The sequence below is a fragment of the Coregonus clupeaformis genome, chromosome 12, assembly GCF_020615455.1.
Source record: "Coregonus clupeaformis isolate EN_2021a chromosome 12, ASM2061545v1, whole genome shotgun sequence".
In the NCBI taxonomy this organism is placed as follows: Eukaryota; Metazoa; Chordata; class Actinopteri; order Salmoniformes; family Salmonidae; genus Coregonus; species Coregonus clupeaformis.
This window is the reverse complement of record NC_059203.1, coordinates 1,739,681-1,755,127: the sequence shown is the minus strand read 5'-3', so window position 1 is coordinate 1,755,127 and position 15,447 is coordinate 1,739,681. Positions and strand designations below refer to the sequence as shown.

At 43.7% G+C, this 15,447-nt stretch overlaps 1 protein-coding gene across 4 annotated transcripts in view; it reads right to left on the bottom strand.

The window, feature by feature from the left end:
- LOC121577981 (replication termination factor 2) overlaps positions 1 to 12,709 on the bottom strand; it is a 67,885-nt gene extending 55,176 nt beyond the window's left edge. For 2 of the 4 annotated variants that reach the window (XM_041892011.2, XM_041892010.2), the window contains exons 1-4: positions 12,516 to 12,709; positions 11,918 to 12,012; positions 10,174 to 10,267; positions 9,501 to 9,640 (exon numbers count right to left, since the gene is read on the bottom strand). In XM_041892011.2, the coding sequence (XP_041747945.1) occupies positions 9,501 to 9,640; positions 10,174 to 10,267; positions 11,918 to 12,012; positions 12,516 to 12,584 (398 nt within the window). In that variant the 5' untranslated portion in view covers positions 12,585 to 12,709. Of the gene's footprint in view, positions 1 to 6,243; positions 6,279 to 9,500; positions 9,641 to 10,173; positions 10,268 to 11,917; positions 12,013 to 12,515 lie in introns of those variants that run through there. The other 2 variants (XM_041892013.1, XR_006002719.2) reach the window with 2 other exon arrangements.
- Positions 12,710 to 15,447: the final 2,738 nt, after the last annotated feature.

Here is a 15,447-nt window from a genome sequence, read left to right as displayed (position 1 = left end):
AACCTGTCACAACACAACTGATTGGCTAAAATGCATTAAGAAGGAAAGAAATTCCACAATTTAACTTTTAACAAGGCACACCTGTTAATTGAAATGCATTCCAGGTGCCTACCTCATGAAGCTGGTTGAGAGAATGCCAAGAGTGTGCAAAGCTGTCATCAAGGCAAACGGTGGCTACTTTGAAGAATCTCAAATACAAAATATATTTTGATTTGTTTAACGCTTTTTTCATTACTACATGATTCCATATGTGTTATTTCATAGTTTTGATGTCTTCACTATTTTTCTACAATGTAGAAAACAGTAAATAAAGAAAACCCTGGAATGAGTAGGTGTGTCCAAACTTTTGACTAGTACTGTACTTAAACTGTATACTATGTACTCATTGTTGCATACTATTTAGCACATACCGTTTAGTAAAAAGTATGCAGTATGCCACGGCCTCAACGCAGTAGCGACTCTTGACTGGCTGACTAGGTGGGGCGGGGCCAAGTGCGGGTGGATTTTTCCAAATTCAACAGACGTGCATCGCATTAACCAGCCTGATAATAGCTCATTTCCAATTAGATTAATTTCTCCAAACTCTGAATAGAATTGGAATGGAGTTATAGGCCTACTCAGGCTGGTTATAGGCAGACTATCACATTCAACCTCTTAACGTAGCCCATATAGCCCATCTATCCTTTTTTTTTAAAAGGACTGAAGACAGAAACAGATAATTTGGTTATATTTCAACAATCCATATGTTCAAATCAAAAGGCCTGATTAACATGACATCAATAACGCAGCCATATCCCGAGTCCCCGGTGCGACACGTTCAGAAATAAAAAATATGGTTTAGTATTTAATTTAAAAGCTCTGACAAATGCCAAGAGAACAATAAACACTTTTCAATGAGAAAATAGAAATCCACTATGGGTAAAACATTTTAAAATACTTTGGTGTAAAACAAAAAGTTATATGATGAAACACATCATTTTAAGCAGACCAAAAACGACTTAGCCTACATTTGAACACCACCGCAGAAGCTTTGATATTCGGAAAAGTAGTTAAGTAGCCTAGTTTTGTTGTTTGGATACTTGAAGAGAACTAGGGCCTATCACTCGCAGCCCCACCTCTTCCAATGCATTGTGGACAAGTGTGCATCGAATTCTACTAGATTTAGAGCCGAAATGAGTTTAACATCCTGGCATTTAAACCATACTCGATTTTCGAAAATTCACATACTCCATTTTCGCATACAGAGAATGCGTTATGCGCGATTACGTTGTTTTCGGTTATTTGTTGATTTCGGTAGTGCATCCCCATATCTAATTGATCAGCTGTTGTCAAAACCAAAAAGAGTATGACATCCAGCATTTAAAGTACAGTGAGGGAGAAAAGTATTTGATCCCCTGCTGATTTTGTACGTTTGCCCACTGACAAAGAAATGATCAGTCTATAATTTTAATGGTAGGTTTATTTGAACAGTGAGAGACAGAATAACAACAACAAAATCCAGAAAAACACATGTCAAAAATGTTATAAATTGATTTGCATTTTAATGAGGGAAATAAGTATTTGACCCCCTCTCAATCAGAAAGATTTCTGGCTCCCAGGTGTCTTTTATGCAGGTAACGAGCTGATATTAGGAGCACACTCTTAAAAGGAGTGCTCCTAATCTCAGTTTGTTACCTGTATAAAAGACACCTGTCCACAGAAGCAATCAATCAATCAGATTCCAAACTCTCCACCATGGCCAAGACCAAAGAGCTCTCCAAGGATGTCAGGGACAAGATTATAGACCTACACAAGGCTGGAATGGGCTACAAGACCACCATGGCCAAGACCAAAGAGCTCTCCAAGGATGTCAGGGACAAGATTATAGACCTACACAAGGCTGGAATGGGCTACAAGACCATCGCCAAGCAGCTTGGTGAGAAGGTGACAACAGAAGAACTGTCAATCTCCCTCGGCCTGGGGCTCCATGCAAGATCTCACCTCGTGGAGTTGCAATGATCATGAGAATGGTGAGGAATCAGCCCAGAACTACACGGAAGGATCTTGTCAATGATCTCAAGGCAGCTGGGACCATAGTCACCAAGAAAACAATTGGTAACACACTACGCCGTGAAGGACTGAAATCCTGCAGCACCCGCAAGGTCCCCCTGCTCAAGAAACACATGTACAGGCCCGTCTGAAGTTTGCCAGTGAACATCTGAATGATTCAGAGGAGAACTGGGTGAAAGTGTTGTGGTCAGATGAGACCAAAATCGAGCTCTTTGGCATCAACTCAACTCGCCGTGTTTGGAGGAAGAGGAATGCTGCCTATGACCCCAAGAACACCATCCCCACCGTCAAACATGGAGGTGGAAACATTATGCTTTGGGGGTGTTTTTCTGCTAAGGACAGGACAACTTCACTGCATCACAGGGACGATGGATTGGGCCCTCAGCCAGGGCATTGAAAATGGGTCGTGGATGGGTATTCCAGCATGACAACGACCCAATTCACACGGCCAAGGCAACAAAGGAGTGGCTCAAGAAGAAGCACATTAAGGTCCTGGAGTGGCCTAGCCAGTCTCCAGACCTTAATCCCATAGAAAATCTGTGGAGGGAGCTGAAGGTTCGAGTTGCCAAACGTCAGCCTCGAAACCTTAATGACTTGGAGAAGATCTGCAAAGAGGACTGGAACAAAATCCCTCCTGAGATGTGTGCGGTGGTGTTCAAATGTAGACTAAGTCGTTTTTGGTCTGCTTAAAATTACAAAATCGTACAAAATCAGCAGGGGATCAAATACTTTTTTCCCCTCACTGTAGGCTTGGGCGGTATACCGTTTACCGGTGTCACGATCGTCGTTAAGAGAGGAGGACCAAGGCGCAGCGTTGAATGCGAACATATTTATTTATATAATGATCACACGATCAAAAACAACAAAACCGATGACGTGACAGTCAATGGTCAAACACAAACCAACACGAACAAGAAACCACAATGAATGAATGCCTAACGGCTATCTAAGTATGACTCCCAATCAGAGACAACGAGCTACAGCCGTCTCCGATTGGGAGCCACCCTGGCCAACATAGAATTACAACAACTAGAACCAACACACATGAAAACTCACACCCTGGCTCAACATACTAGAGTCCCCAGAGCCAGGGCGTGACAGTACCCCCCCCCCTAAACCAAATACCACAGGTGAGGGACCGGGTGGGCACTCCGCCTTGGCGGCGGATCCGGCTCCGGGCATGATCCCCACTCGCTCTCTAACCCCCCAAAGTACCCCTGGTCCGGTCTGGCCCTGCTGACCGGAGCTGGACTACACACTGGTGGAGCGGATTGCTCTAGCTCCGGCGTGAAGCAGCTGACCCGTGCTGAACCAGGCACCAGTGGAACAGGCACGGGCTGTGCCGGGCTGACGAAACGCACCCCTGACTTGGTGCGGGGCGCAGGAACGGGCCGAACCGGGCTGACGAAACGCACCATTGACTTGGTGCGGGGAGCAGGAATGGGCCGAGCCGGGCTGACGAAGCGCACCACTGACTTGGTGCGGGGAACAGGAACGGGCCGAGCCGGGCTGACGGGGCGCACCACTGACTTGGTGCGGGGAGCAGGAACGGACCGAGCCGGGCTGACGGGCGCACCACTGACTTGGTGCGGGGAGCAGGAACGGGCCGAGCCGGGCTGACGAAGCGCACCACTGACTTGGTGCGGGGAGCAGGAACGGGCCGAGCCGGGCTGACGAAGCGCACCACTGACTTGGTGCGGGGAGCAGGAACGGGCCAAGCCGGGCTGACGAGCGCACCACTGACTTGGTGCGGGGAGCAGGAACAGGCCGAGCCGGGCTGACGAGCGCACCACTGACTTGGTGCGGGAGCAGGAACAGGCCGAGCCGGGCTGACGAGCGCACCACTGACTTGGTGCGGGGAGCAGGAACGGGCCGAGCCGGGCTGACGAAGCGCACCACTGACTTGGTGCGGGGAGCAGGAACAGGCCGGACCGTACTGGGGACACACACCACTGGTCCTACGCAGGGTTCTGGAATGGGCCGGACCGGACTGGTAACACACCCCAGTACCTCTCGCCGTGCCTCTACACCTTCCATCCCCTCTTCGACCAGTGGCCCCCGTAACCTGGCGGCCTCCTCTGCCAACCCGCTGGGCCGCTCTGCCGCGGTCTCCTGCTGGCCCGTCGTCCACGGCGTTAGCCCCCCCCTAAACATTTTCTGGGCGTCTCTCCTACCCGTGGACCAGGTCTCCATGTCCCTCGCCAGCCTTTCGCCCTTCTGCTTCCATGTCAAGCCCTTCTCCTCCTCACCCGGCTTGACCCAGTCGAGGAGGCGAAGGAGATCTGCTAGAGATCTCCCTGGCGATGGCTCCTGGACACGCTGCTTGGTCCAGTCTTGGTGGTTTCTTCTGTCAGGATCGTCGTTAAGAGAGGAGGACCAAGGCGCAGCGTTGAATGCGAACATATTTATTTATATAATGATCACACGATCAAAAACAACAAAACCGATGACGTGACAGTCAATGGTCAAACACGAACAAGAAACCACAATGAATGAATGCCTAACGGCTACCTAAGTATGACTCCCAATCAGAGACAACGAGCTACAGCCGTCTCCGATTGGGAGCCACCCTGGCCAACATAGAATTACAACAACTAGAACCAACACACATGAAAACTCACACCCTGGCTCAACATACTAGAGTCCCCAGAGCCAGGGCGTGACAACCGGGGTATTTGGAAAAGGCACGGGAAGGTTTTTCAATACCGTCAAAACAATTCATTTGAAGTTTTTCAATAAATGTGAATATTTGTAGATACATTTTAAGTAAATACCTGCAGTCAACTTGTGCAACAAGTTAGGAGATAAAGCAGATTACGTTCTTAATTTCAACCGTCACATTATTTTCCATTATGAAGCTTACCGTAGTTCCCCAGAACAGTTGAGCCAGTCACGTGTTTGTTGGTAAATAGCACAACGGGAGACGGCGGGAGCTGGTGAGTCCATAGCGTTCTATATTTATTGGAGAGTCTGTTGTGCAGCGCACATGAGGTGATGAAGTAACACTTTTACGCAATTCACTACTAAATGTTTGCCATCAGATATCTTATAATGGCTTTCTGCCAGAAGTCAAAGACCTCTGGATGAGTTGTCTATACAACTGCCATTTGTTCCCTGTACTTCCTACTAGCGTTTTCTTTCTCCTCTGTTCTTCTCCTCTCTGCTCCGTGTACACATGCATGCTTTTCTGAAGGAAGAACAGCATCACAACTTTGTTCATTTGCACAATTTCTCTCGTTCACTTTCGCTTGTAAGATGTCCACACTCATTGAAAATGACATTCGGAACCTACTAGCTATGCTTGTATAACGTCATGAGCTGGATTTGCCTGTCTTAGCAATTAGTTTATGTTAGCTAAATGCTAATGAGTGAAAACTGTAATTTCGCTATTAGTTTGGCCCAAAAAAATGTGCATTCTGGTAATAGAGGCCCAATGGGCTTTTCTTGCGTTTTTAGCGCCCCCTTGTGTGCTATGCCGGTAATACTGTAAATCCCAGGATAAGAGAAGGGCGGTATGACAAAATGAAAATCTGGATACCTCCCAAGACTAAATTAAAGTATACTCCATATTCAAAATGTCGTATAATATTCAACTTTATTTTTTCGCATACTCAAGCGGCCTACTATTTAGGACGTAAGTATGGGTAATCGGACACGGCCACTCACACACTTCATTCTGCCGCTACACAAATGCACACAATCATGTACATTTTACATTTCAGTCATTTAGCAGATGCTCTAATCCAGAGCGATTTTTTTCCCCATATACACTGCTGCTACTCTGTTTATCATATATACTGATGCCTATACGTACAGTGCCTTCAGAAAGTATTCACACCCCTTTACCTCTTCCAAATTTGGTGGTGTTACAAAGTGGGATTAAAATGGATTTGTCATTTTTTTGTCCACGATCTACAAAATACTCCAATGTTAAAGTGTAAGAAAAAATGTAACATTTGTACAATATATGCAGTACCAGTCAAATGTTTGGACACACCTACTCATTCAACGGTTTGTCTTTATTTGCTACTATTTTCTACATTGTAGAATAATAGTGAAGACATCAAAACTATGAAATAACACATATGGAATCATGTACTAACCAAAAAAGTGTTAAACAAATCAAAACATATTTTATATTTGAGATTGTTCAAAGTAGCCACCCTTTGCCTTGATGACAGCTTTGCACACTCTTGGCCTTCTCTCAACCAGCTTCATGAGGTAGTCACCTGGAATGCATTTCAATTAACAGGTGTGCCTTGTTAAAAGTTAATTTGTGGGATTTATTTCCTTCTTAATGCATTTGAGACAATCAGTTGTGTTGTGACAAGGTAGGGTTGGTATACAGAAGATAGCCCTATTTGGTAAAATACCAAGTCCATATAATGGCAAGAACAGCTCAAATAAGCAAAGAGAAACGACAGTCCATCATTATTTTCAAAATACCAAAAGCATCCCCGTATGATGCATTTTGCATCATTCGATGCTGCATTTTGCATTATATCATGCAAAATGCATTATACGGGGATGATTTCTGTATTTTGAAAGTTACATATCTTGAAAACTTCGATTGCTGACAAGCAAAACATTTTGGGACTATGTCAACAATGGACTAATGAAACAAATACCAAAATGCAGTTTTTGGGTGGAATCTTCCTTTAAGCACATTTTTACTCCTGAACTTATTTAGGCTTGCCATAACAAAGGGGTTGACTATTTATTGACTCAAAACATTTCAGCATTACATTTTGTATTCGTTTGTAAATATTTCAAAAAAACATAATTCCACTTTGACATTATGGGGTATAGTGTGTAGGCCAGAAACAGCAAAAAAATCACAATTTAATCAATTTTAAATTCAGGCTTTAACACAACAAAATATGGAAAATGGAAAGGGGTGTGAATACTTTCTGAAGTCACTGTATCCTACCCCTACCACTCCAGTATCTCTGCACATTGTAAATAAGGTATTGGCACTGACCCTGGAACTGACTGTATATAGCTACTGACCCTGGAACTGACTGTATATAGCTACTGACCCTGGAACTGACTGTATATAGCTACTGACCCTGGAACTTACTGTATATAGCTACTGACCCTGGAACTGACTGTATATAGCTACTGACCCTGGAATTGACTGTATATACAGTGGGGGGAAAAGTATTTAGTCAGCCAACAATTGTGCAAGTTCTCCCACTTAAAAAGATGAGATAGGTCTGTAATTTTCATCATAGGTACACATCAACTATGACTGACAAATTGAGAGAAAAAAATCCAGAAAATCACATTGTAGGATTTTTTATGAATTTATTTGCAAATTATGGTGGAAAATAATTATTTGGTCACCTACAAACAAGCAAGATTTCTGGCTCTCACAGACCTGTAACTTCTTCTTTAAGAGGCTCCTCTGTCCTCCACTCGTTACCTGTATTAATGGCACCTGTTTGAACTTGTTATCAGTATAAAAGACACCTGTCCACAACCTCAAACAGTCACACTCCAAACTCCACTATGGCCAAGACCAAAGAGCTGTCAAAGGACACCAGAAACAAAATTGTAGACCTGCACCAGGCTGGGAAGACTGAATCCACTATGGCCAAGACCAAAGAGCTGTCAAAGGACACCAGAAACAAAATTGTAGACCTGCACCGGGCTGGGAAGACTGAATCCACTATGGCCAAGACCAAAGAGCTGTCAAAGGACACCAGAAACAAAATTGTAGACCTGCACCAGGCTGGGAAGACTGAATCTGCAATAGGTAAGCAGCTTGGTTTGAAGAAATCAACTGTGGGAGCAATTATTAGGAAATGGAAGACATACAAGGCCACTGATAATCTCCCTCGATCTGGGGCTCCACGCAAGATCTCACCCCATGGGGTCAAAATGATCACAAGAACGGTGAGCAAAAATCCCAGAACCACACGGGGGGACCTAGTGAATGACCTGCAGAGAGCTGGGACCAAAGTAACAAAGCCTACCATCAGTAACACACTACGCCGCCAGGGACTCAAATCCTGCAGTGCCAGACATGTCCCCCTGCTTAAGCCAGTACATGTCCAGGCCCGTCTGAAGTTTGCTAGAGTGCATTTGGATGATCCAGAAGAGGATTGGGAGAATGTCATATGGTCAGATGAAACCAAAATAGAACTTTTTGGTAAAAAACTAAACTTGTCGTGTTTGGAGGACAAAGAATGCTGAGTTGCATCCAAAGAACACCATACCTACTGTGAAGCATGGGGGTGGAAACATCATGCTTTGGGGCTGTTTTTCTGCAAAGGGACCAGGACGACTGATCCGTGTAAAGGAAAGAATGAATGGGGCCATGTATCGTGAGATTTTGAGTGAAAACCACCTTCCATCAGCAAGGGCATTGAAGATGAAACGTGGCCGGGTCTTTCAGCATGACAATGATCCCAAACACACCGCCCGGGCAACGAAGGAGTGGCTTCGTAATAAGCATTTCAAGGTCCTGGAGTGGCCTAGCCAGTCTCCAGATCTCAACCCCATAGAAAATCTTTGGAGGGAGTTGAAAGTCTGTGTTGGCCAGCGACAGCCCCAAAACATCACTGCTCTAGAGGAGATCTGCATGGAGGAATGGGCCAAAATACCAGCAACAGTGTGTGAAAACCTTGTGAAGACTTAAAGAAAACGTTTGACCTGTGTCATTGCCAACAAAGGGTATATAACAAAGTATTGAGAAACTTTTGTTATTGACCAAATACTTATTTTCCACCATAATTAGCAAATAAATTCATTAAAAATCCTACAATGTGATTTTCTGGAGGAAAAAAAATCTCATTTTGTCTGTCATAGTTGACGTGTACCTATGATTAAAATTACAGGCCTCTCTCATCTTTTTAAGTGGGAGAACTTGCACAATTGGTGGCTGACTAAATACTTTTTTTCCCCACTGTAGCTTACTGACCCTGGAACTGACTGTATATAGCTACTGACCCTGGAACTGACTGTTTATAACTACTGACCCTGGAACTGACTGTATATAGCTACTGACCCCTGGAACTGACTGTATATAGCTACTGACCCTGGAACTGACTGTATATAGCTACTGACCCTGGAACTGACTGTATATAGCTACTGACACTGGAACTGACTGTATATAGCTACTGACCCTGGAACTGTCCCTGTATATAGCTACTGACCCTGGAACTGACTGTATATAGCTACTGACCCTGGAACTGACTGTATATAGCTACTGACACTGGAACTGACTGTATATAGCTACTGACCCTGGAACTGACCCTGTATATAGCTACTGACCCTGGAACTGACTGTATATAGCTAGTATCTAGGGTCCTATACATTAGTGCACACACCGTAGCAAAACATTTTGCAAAGGAAAGCAAGCCTTACTAATTGGATACGCTTGGGGAAGGTCCCTCAGAGTGATGAAGAAATCCATGAGGAATGACGCGTGCGCACATGCACCGTACCTGTGTTTGCCATTCATCTCCAGGCCCACCACAGGACAGATGAACATGGCACAGTGCATGTCCTCGTAGCGGTCCCCTTTGGTGTTCCTCCTCTCACCTTCCCAGGCTGGGTTGTCAGTCAGGTTCAGCTCCTTTACATCCTGTGGCAGGACACACACACCATAATATTAAGGGTTATTATTTCATTTGATTCACTTTAGATAATGCAATGATATTAGGGCTGGGAATTGCCAGGGACCTCACAAGAAGATATTATCACGATACTTAAGTGCCGATACGATATGTATTGCGATTCTCACGATTCTATATGTATTGTAATTCGGTACTGCGATTTTATTGCGATGTGATGTTCCAAACATATTTCTCACTATACAAGAGAGAGCAGGAGAAAATGAGTTTTGATCAGTCAGGGAAATAAAAGTGCAGGAAACATGTCGGCTCACTATTTCAAAAGAAGATGTAGAACAAGACATAGGATGAAAAATACCGGAGTTGTGGCGCAGGTACAGCCGACTAGCGCTAGCTACAGTAGGAAAAAAGTATTACAAAAAAATAAAAAATACAGTTTTCTTTATTTACAAATCGATACTTAGAGTCAAATATATTGCAATGTAACTGTATAGATTTTTTTCCCCAATCACTAAATTATTGAAACGATGGATAATTACCATACCTTAATGCCACGAAGGTGTGATACAACCTCGCTGTTGGGTCTATCTGCAGATTTATCCAGAAGGTACTCAATCACTGCATCTTTGTTATAAAGTCTGTAAACAAGAATAACATTTTGATTACGGAATACAGGTGTGATAGAACTATCTAATATACCTTTTTTGACAAAAATTATTGAACTGTTAATTTTTTGACCACTTCCTGTTGCGTGGTGCAAGTTTTTTTATTTTATTTTATTTTAGTGAGTGCCGTCAACAAGTTGTATCTAGCTCTCCTTAGCCTCTCCTCTTTTTATGTTCCCCAAATTTGTAATTCGCACTCCGACCTGTGAAATTCAGCAATCTGCCACAAAGCATCTAGTCTGCCGGAAAGCTACAACAAGAATAAGTTGTTTAGCTAGCTTTAGATACTAAGTTTAGCTAAGGATCGAGTGCTGTGTTGTTGGGGTTCGTTGAAACAGGACAACGTGCGTGGATCACTGCTATGAAGGTCTGGCTACATTTCACTTCAGGTAACGTGAATGTGTTATTTGTCTAGCTAATCTGTTTGCAAGGGAAGAGTATTTAGGCACTGTTTAGAGCTATTGCTTTATCTCCTTGGTCCCGTCGAGAGGAGCAACATTGAAAGAGAACTTTACAGATGTCAGCTAGATGATTGATGCATTCATTCTACCATTTAAGACATTTATTGTGAGCACCGATTTATTTAATTAGCCAAATTATTTGTCTTCTAGGACAAGAAGTTATGACTGAAGATACCCTACAGGAATAGCCCAGGCCCATTTGACTAGACAAGTTAACAAAAACACGTAATGCGGTTGCTAAGCTAATCGTCACGCAATACCTTCTCAAAGTCGGGGTATGAGTCGAAACCTGCCTATTTCCCTCAAAAGTACGTAATGTCACGATTCCAAAGCTATACGATATTACAGAGAACAAAGTTAATTATATCAAATATCGGAAATTATTTGTAATGTTGTACTTCTTGTTGACAAAATTCATGTTACTGTTGGGTTTTGAGCTAGCGCCCAATTGACTTCCATTCACTCCTTGAAGGAGAGCAATGAACGTTCATACGATTCCAATATCAAGAAACTGATTAAACAGCATGATCATTACACAGGTCCACCTTGTGCTGGGGACAATAAAAGGCCACTCTAAAATGTGCAGTTTTGTCACACAACACAATACCACAGATGTCTCAAGTTTTGAGGGAGCGCGCAATTGGCATGCTGACAGCAGAAATGTCTACCAGAGCTGTTGCCAGAGAATTTAATGTTCATTTCTCTACCATAAGCCATCTCCAACATCGTTTTAGAGAATTTGGCAGTACGTCCAACCTGCCTCTCTACCACAGACCACGTGTAACCACACCAGCCCAGGACCTCCACATCCGGCTTCTTCACCTGCGGGATCATCTGAGACCAGCTGATGAAAACTGAGGAGTATTTCTGTCTGTAAAAAGCCCTTTTGTGGGGAAAAACTCATTCTGATTGGCTGGGCCTGGCCCCCAAGTGGGTAGGCCTGGCTCCGAAGTGGGTGGACGCATTCACAGTCATGTGAAATCCATAGATTAGGGCCTAGTGAATTTATTTCAATTGACAGATTTCCTTATATGAACTGTAACTCAGTAAAATCGTTTAAATTGTTCTGTTTATATTTTTGTTCAGTATAAAAACATAACGGTGTCATACCAGGTATATGACTTGTACACAACAACAACAACCTGATGAAAATAATCCTCACCTTCCCAGATCACAAGCAACAATAGGGCGCCGGAGTTTCTCCGTGCTGAGAGCACAGTACTTCCACCGAGCAGCAAGCTCTGCATTTATGTCAACCTTGAGTGGAGAGATTCACACTTTCAACTTAGTTCATGGCCACTGCTGTTCCGTTGTATTTGGTTATATCTTAAATAATTTGTAACTAGCTAAGTAACGTCAGTGATAGGGGACAGCCAAGGGAGGAATTGTTGCAGCAACTCTGTGATTTAAATGCAGGTCCACTGCGCTACCACCTGTACCATAAAGCTCATTATTAACTAGCTAGTTACACAGCCATGTCAAAGCGTCTCATCAACTATGTTGATGGTTTCTTTATTTCTGAAACTAACATAACAGGCTAGCTAGCTAGCGGACTTTACGTGAGCATGGCGAGTTAGCAAGCGAACTAACTGATTAATAAAAACAAGCTAAACGGTTACATGTATGTATCTAACATTAGGGTAGTTTGGGCGTACTAACGCGTCAGTTTTATTTAACAAAACATCCGTTAGCTAACGTGTCGGCCAGCTAGCAACCTAACGTTAACTAGCTAGTTTAAGCTAGCTAGCTATAACTCATACCTTCTCAACTTTCTTTGGGCCTTTCACCAACTCATGCCTTTTAGGAATAGTTCCACCATCACATCCCATTTTGACAAATAGCACAAACAATTATTTATTGGAATGGCCTCTGTTGCTCCGAGAAAAACCAAACAGTTTGGTTGTAAACAAACAAAGATATTCCAAGAACGTCAATCTATGTTCCATTAATTTGGATGTCGCACTCTAGTGTTCAGAAATATAGGTTTGCCTGTTCAAATAGTTTCCAGTAATGACCACCAGGGAGCAGCATTTCTTATCCAGAGCGACTTACAAATTGGTGCATTCAACTTATGATAGCCAGTGGGACAACCACCTTTTTGTTTTTTTTATGGGGGGTGGGGGAAGAAGGATTACTTTATACTATTCCAGGTATTCCTTAAAGAGGTATGGTTTCAAAAGTCTCCGGAAGGTGGTCAGTGACTCCGCTATCCTGGCGTCGTGGGGGAGCTTGTTCCACCATTGGGGTGCCAGAGCAGCGAATAGCTTTGACTGGGCTGAGCGGGAACTGTGCTTCCGTAGAGGTAGGGGAGCTAGCAGGCCAGAGGTGGATGAACGTAGTGCCCTCGTTTGGGTGTAGGGTCTGATCAGAGCCTGAAGGTAAGGAGGTGCCGTTCCCCTCACAGCTCCGTAGGCAAGCACCATGGTCTTGTAGTAGATGCGATCCTCAACTGGAAGCCAGTGGAGTGTGCGGAGGAGCGGGGTGACATGAGAGAACTTGGGAAGGTTGAACACCAGACGGGCTGCAGCGTTCTGGATAAATTGAAGGGGTTTAATGGCACAGGCAGGGAGCCCAGCCAACAGCGAGTTGCAGTAATCCAGACGGGAGATTACAAGTGCCTGGATTAGGACCTGTGCCGTTTTCTGTGTAAGGTAGGGTCGTACTCTGCGAATGTTGTAGAGCATGAACCTGCAGGATCGGGTCACCGCTTTGATGTTAGCGGAGAACGACAGGGTATTGTCCAGGGTCACGCCAAGGTTCTTTGCACTCAATGGAGTTGTCAACCGTGATGAAAAGATCATGCGGCCCTCTGTAGCTCAGCTGGTAGAGCACAGCGCTTGTAACGCCAAGGTAGTGGGTTCGATCCCTGGGACCACCCATACAGAAAAAATGTATGCACGCATGACTGTAAGTCGCTTTGGATAAAAGCGTCTGCTAAATGGCATATTATATTATCATATAGGTTTTTACTACAACTTCAACTAGTTCAAACACTTTGTCAAGAGGAAATTAGACCAAAATTTGATGAATAGCTGTGCTATTGTTAAAAAAATGAATTTTAGTTGATATTATTTTCAAAAGTATGTTGTAAGAATTGGTAATATCTTGTAGGCTTCTTTCTTGCACTTGAATTACATTGACATTTTAGTCATTTAGCAGACGCTCTTATCCAGAGCGACTTACAGTTAGTGAGTGCATAAAAAAATGTCATACTGGCCCCTGTGGGAATCGAACCCACAACCCTGCCGTTGCAAGCACCATGCTCTACCAACTGAGCTACACGACAATACGTGTTCCCAATAGAATGCTCAGTTCAATGAATCCCAAATAAACAAATTAATACTAATATTTCATCATGTCACTTCTAACTCAATACTTAGAACTTTACAGATCTCCAGCATTCGATTGTAATTAGAAAAATGACATTTCCTGAAGAGAATTTGGTGTGCTTGCTCTTTTTGAGGTGTTTTTCATGGTAATTAAAGAAGTGGAAGTGGTAGGTACGGCAGTAGTAATGGTAGTAATAGGGTTTTCATAGGCTATGGGTTAGTCATAGTGACCTATTTTGGGATGGTTTGTAGGTCTGGAGTGATTATAGTGGGTTATAGTGGGCTAGTAGTAATAGTAGTGGTAGTAGTTGTGAGTGTAGCAGTAGTGGTGGTGGTGGTAGTAGTAGTAGTAGTGGTAGTTACTGACAAGCGTCAGTTGTCAGAGCAGCTTACTGATCACTGCACCTGTACACAGTCTTTCTGAAATTAGCCCACCCAACTACCTCATCCCCATATTGTTATTTATTTTGCTAATTTGCACCCCAGTATCTATATTTGCACATCATCTTTTGCACATCTATCATTCCAGTGTTAATACGAAATTGTAACTACAGTGAGGGAAAAAAGTATTTGATCCCCTGCTGATTTTGTACGTTTGCCCACTGACAGACATGATCAGTCTATAATTTTAATGGTAGGTTTATTTGAACAGTGAGAGACAGAATAACAACAAAAAGATCCAGAAAAACGCATGTCAAAAATGTTATAAATTGATTTGCATTTTAATGAGGGAAATAAGTATTTGACCCCTCTGCAAAACATGACTTAGTACTTGGTGGCAAAACCCTTGTTGGCAATCAGAGGTCAGACGTTTCTTGTAGTTGGCCACCAGGTTTGCACACATCTCAAGAGAGATTTTGTCCCACACCTATTTGCAGATCTTCTCCAAGTCATTAAGGTTTCGAGCCTGACGTTTGGTAACTCAAACCTTCAGCTCCCTCCACAGATTTTCTATGGGATTAAGGTCTGGAGACTGGCTAGGCCACTCCAGGACCTTAATGTGCTGCTTCTTGAGCCACTCCTTTGTTGCCTTGGCCGTGTGTTTTGGGTCATTGTCATGCTGGAATACCCATCAACGACCCATTTTCAATGCCCTGGCTGAGGGAAATCACCCAAGATTTGACGGCACATGGCCCCGTCCATCGTCCCTTTGATGCAGTGAAGTTGTCCTGTCCCCTTAGCAGAAAAACACCCCCAAAGCATAATGTTTCCACCTCCATGTTTGACGGTGGGGATGGTGTTCTTGGGGTCATAGGCAGCATTCCTCCTCCTCCAAACACGGCGAGTTGAGTTGATGCCAAAGAGCTCGATTTTGGTCTCATCTGACCACAACACTTTCACCCAGTTCTCCTCTGAATCATTC